A 4,640-nucleotide genomic window follows, 5' to 3' on the forward strand; every position below is an offset into this window, starting at 1 on the left:
AAATCTCAACATCACCTCAATCAACTTTTTCCATCAAACTTTCCCAATATCAAATAATCTAATCTGTACATATTAAATTTTTCTTGCATGTCACAATTTTGACACGTTTGTTTGTTCATGGGAACAGGTTTGGAGAAATGTGGCATTACATCACTTGTTCATCAATGGATCCTCTGCAGTAAATGGGTGCCGTCAGAATGAGAGTCCAAACGGCTGATAAAAACATCACAATGCAAGTGATTTACACAATCCAGTCCATCAGTTAACATATTCTAAAATAAACGGCTGTAAGTGTGTTTGTAATAACTTCCAGCATTATGATGTTTTTTTTTTTTTTACTTTAAACTGTCGCTTCTAGCTAAAATGAGTCCATAATCCAAATGAACACTTCCTTCAGTGGAAAAGTTCATCTCCTGTTGTCTCTCACATCAAAATCCCCCAACATACGGCTGTTTGTGAACTGTTTGACCTGTTTTAGCATGTAATTGGTCCTTGAACTGTGCATATTTCTCTCCTGATTCAGATATACTGTATATTGATTAATATTTTAGCTTGATGTAACAGTTTGAAGTTAAAATCATCATAATTATGGATTTATTTCTTACAAACGCAACTTTTCAAGATGTCAATTGATGGACTGGAGTCATGTGGATTACTTGTGGATTATTGTGTTGTTTTTATCAGCTGTTTGGACTCACAGTCTGACGGCACCCATTCACTGCAGAGGATCCATTGCTGAGCAACTGATATGATGCTACATTTCTCATCATTTAGCAAAACTCTCTACATATTGGATGACTTGAGTCAATTTTCAGCAAATTTCCATTTTTGTCTGAACTATACCTTTAACCTAGTAACAGTACTAAGTTAGCAGGGTTAGTAAGTCACTGTGATTCCCTTCAGCATCTACAGCTGGAGATAATTCGGGTAAAGTCTCAGTGGGGGTGGCGAGGTGAGAGACACTAATTCTTTCTTTTCTAATCCTCCATTCTGCAAGTCTTCTACACTCACTGACAGAGTCCAACACAAGCTAACAATTTTAGCTCTCTTTCACACTAACAACAACTGAAGATGAGAGAGGAATTGTCCGCAGTGGTTATCGTGATTTAATTATATGTTCATAAACCTGCATTGACAACAGAAGAATGTAAGAGAACCGGGCCGGGACAGAAGTCGAGATGGGGGAAGCTCCAAAGGTATGTTTGTGTCTTTCTCTGTAGTAGTAGTATGACCACAGTACATTTGAGCTGTGAGTAAATGAGTAATCTCTGCTATAATTTACACCAGATTACATAAGGAGGTTTTGGAAGAAGAATGCATTAACTTAATGGATATGCAAATGTAATTTCATTTGGATTCAGCATCTGCCAAATAAACATAAACATAGCATCTTCAATAATCTGGATAAATTCTGTCACTTTAGGTTTGAGTTCTTCTTGTCTATGTTCTGGGATGATTAGCATTGTCTTATAAAAAGAAAGGGGCCTAAGCAATCAGCGCTGGGTCACGTGACCCAGATAAATCTCATTACTGTAAGCCTTAACCACATGAATGAGACCTGGCAGACCAGGGTTACCCTGAGAAGCTCTGTCTGATTACAGTGCAAGAGTCACCAATTTGACTGCTATACTTTAAACTGCAGCTTTTTCTTAAATGCATAGTGCTAGAGTAATATTAATCTGTTTACCCCAGAATGAGGCTTAATCAGTGCTTGAGAAAATACCCCTGCATGCTTGTCTCCTTACTGCTTCGATGTAGAAAATGATGACCATTTTTATGAGGCAATGTTGCATTTTATATAATTTTTTTATTGGGCAAGAATCATTATTACTCATAAGGGTAAGGATTTAAATTAAAACAGTCTTGCTTTGTCATAACTGAAACATGTATAGTTTATATTAAATTTTAGAATTTTTCTTTTTTTCATCTTTTATTTCATGTTTTAGTAAAACATAACTCCTGTTTGTTGTTTGTTGTATTCTGTTCATTTTTACACACACACACACACACACACACACATATATATATATATATATATATATATATATATATAGGTCTATATATGAACCTATATATATATATATATATATATATATATATATATATATATATATATATATATATATATATATATATATATATATGAACTCGGTATGCTTGAATAATGCAGGTCTTTGTGCGTTTTAGGGTTTGCTCTCTGTGATGCAGAAGCTGAAGGGATCCACAGAGCTGGAGCTCAGGATAGTTCTGTTGGGTCTGGACAATGCTGGTAAAACCACATTGCTCAAGTGTCTCGCCTCGGAGGATGTGAACACCATCACACCAACACAGGTGAGTCTAAATACACACCAAACCAGCCCTGCTGAAAACCACATAACCTACATAACCCAGCAGGTTTAGGCTTGTGGAGATCTTCTGGTTGAGTTTGCAGCTTATCCTGGCCAAGAAATTCACTTAGACAAGAAGAAACTGTCTGACTGACATAAAGTTTCGAACAGAACCTCATAAAAATGAATGATCCGGATCACTTCTTAAAAACAAAGGTTCAAAAAGGTTTTTGATTTGCAAAGTATACAAGTTATATTGGGTGACGCTGACCAGTAACATGTCTTCAGGGCTTTAACATCAAAAGCGTGGCCTCTCACGGGATGAAACTGAACGTGTGGGACATCGGAGGACAGAGAAAGATCCGTCCTTTCTGGAAGAAATACCTGGAAAACACAGATTTATTGGTGAGAAGTGACTGCATTCAGAAAGAATGCACAATAATACGAAACAAATGCCAATGTTTGCTAACTAACAAGTTTGTTGGTTCATCTGTAGGTTTATGTCATAGACAGCGCTGACAAGAAGCGCTTTGAGGAAACAGGATTGGTAAGGCAGGAAATCATATGCAAATACAATTCCTAAAATGTTCCCACAGGTCATATGCTGTTTGTTACTTGTATGTTAGCGGTACAGGGTACATCATATTGGGGTCCAAAAGTCTGATACTTTACTCAAAATCTGTTCAAACCTGCACATAAGCATACAATTTAAGGATTTTGTACATTTAATTAATTAAAAGTTGAATCTATCTTTCTATCTAACTATATGTCTATCTGTGTAATTGCCCACTCAGTGTTCCTGTCACGAAACTATGTAAATAAAACAGCCTAGCAACAACATCTCACCCACTGTCACCCACATTTGCTTCAGGAAATTTAATATACTCAAATTAGAAGACAGAATAGCAGCATTTGACTACAGACTTTTGGAGGCCACTGGATATAGTGTGACTTATATTTGAATGACCGTGTTACATGTGTGTCTGTAGGAGCTGTCAGAGCTGACGGATGAGGAAAACCTCGCAGGCGTTCCCATCCTCATCTTTGCGAACAAGCAGGATCTGGGTACTGCGTCTCCGGCCAGCGAGATCGCCGAGGGGTTGAACCTGCACACGTACAGAGACCGAGTCTGGCAGATCCAGGCCTGTTCGGCGGTCACAGGAGAGGGTGTACAGGTGAGGGGCAGCAGGGGGCGCTAATGGGTCAGATGATATAACCAACTAACTACCAGAAAACAAGTAGCACTGTACTTATTATATTATAGCAGTCTGCAGGCACCGTCTAAACCTCCCTACATCTTCTCTGTGTATTTTCAGGATGGTATGAATTGGATTTGTAACAACCTCGTCAAAAAGAAATGAACCTTTCTGCACAAGTGTATGACATCTCCTGCGCGATAACCACATGATTTACATGTAATCAGTACAATAAGCTCAAAAGGCTCCAACGGTGTTCGCATTTTCCTTTAAATCCACTGTTTCTATGTTTTATTGTAAAAGAGTAATTGATTAAATTTTTTGAACATTTGCCTTTAGTGTCATTAGTTTTAGTATGCCATACATTTCAGATTTCACGATTAGCCTACTGAGGGTAGGCTACGAACTTCAAAATGACTAGAAAACAATTAGAAATGGGATGCATTCTACAGACAGACGTCTCTCACAAACAGTAACCGCAATCTGTTTTGTTTGGGTTTGAAGATAAATCTTGGCTAATGTATTACACTGTACTTTTGAACTGCCTGTTGATAATTAGAGGATATCATCACAGATTTGTTGTCTGTTTTGTTTTATTAGATTAGCAAATTAATAAAAAAAAAAAAAAATACACATCAAAGTAACTTATTACATTTATATTGTCTTCGAAACAGAACAATTAATAAAGTGTTTATATTTGTCACATATTTGACCCATCATATTCTATGGATATAGTTCTCTATAGTTCATATAGTTTTGTCATTATGGATAAAAAATAGTCGGTGACAGAAAAATTGAGTTAAAGAAATAATTAAATTAAAGCACTAAGTGAAAATAGAGATGGATTCTATTTTGTTTAGAATATTCTATTTATTTATGTTAAAATAGCAGGATTTTCTGCTATTTATAGCAATTATCTGCACCACAGTATTGTTGTACATCATAAAACAGTATGCAATAAAAACCTATTGTGTGTAATTTTTTTTATTTCAATTCAAATTATTAAATGGATGCCAGCTTATTGGGACAATACACCCTAACCCTACCTTTTACTTTATTTTCAACTTTTTGATTATTTCCTTCATGTTTACTGAAAATAAATGCTTTTCAGATGTGA

General features: G+C 36.2%; 1 protein-coding gene across 1 annotated transcript; it reads left to right on the forward strand.

Moving 5' to 3' along the window:
- Positions 1-923: 923 nt before the first annotated feature.
- On the forward strand, positions 924-4,141 carry arl3l2 (ADP ribosylation factor like GTPase 3, like 2). Its single transcript, XM_026257586.1, has 6 exons — positions 924-1,196; positions 2,188-2,331; positions 2,616-2,732; positions 2,824-2,874; positions 3,317-3,502; positions 3,644-4,141. The coding sequence occupies exons 1-6, from the start codon at positions 1,179-1,181 to the stop codon at positions 3,686-3,688; spliced, it is 561 nt and encodes a 186-aa protein (XP_026113371.1). The 5' UTR covers positions 924-1,178; the 3' UTR covers positions 3,689-4,141.
- Positions 4,142-4,640: the final 499 nt, after the last annotated feature.

This window comes from Carassius auratus, unplaced genomic scaffold, assembly GCF_003368295.1.
Source record: "Carassius auratus strain Wakin unplaced genomic scaffold, ASM336829v1 scaf_tig00214358, whole genome shotgun sequence".
Taxonomy (NCBI): Eukaryota; Metazoa; Chordata; class Actinopteri; order Cypriniformes; family Cyprinidae; genus Carassius; species Carassius auratus.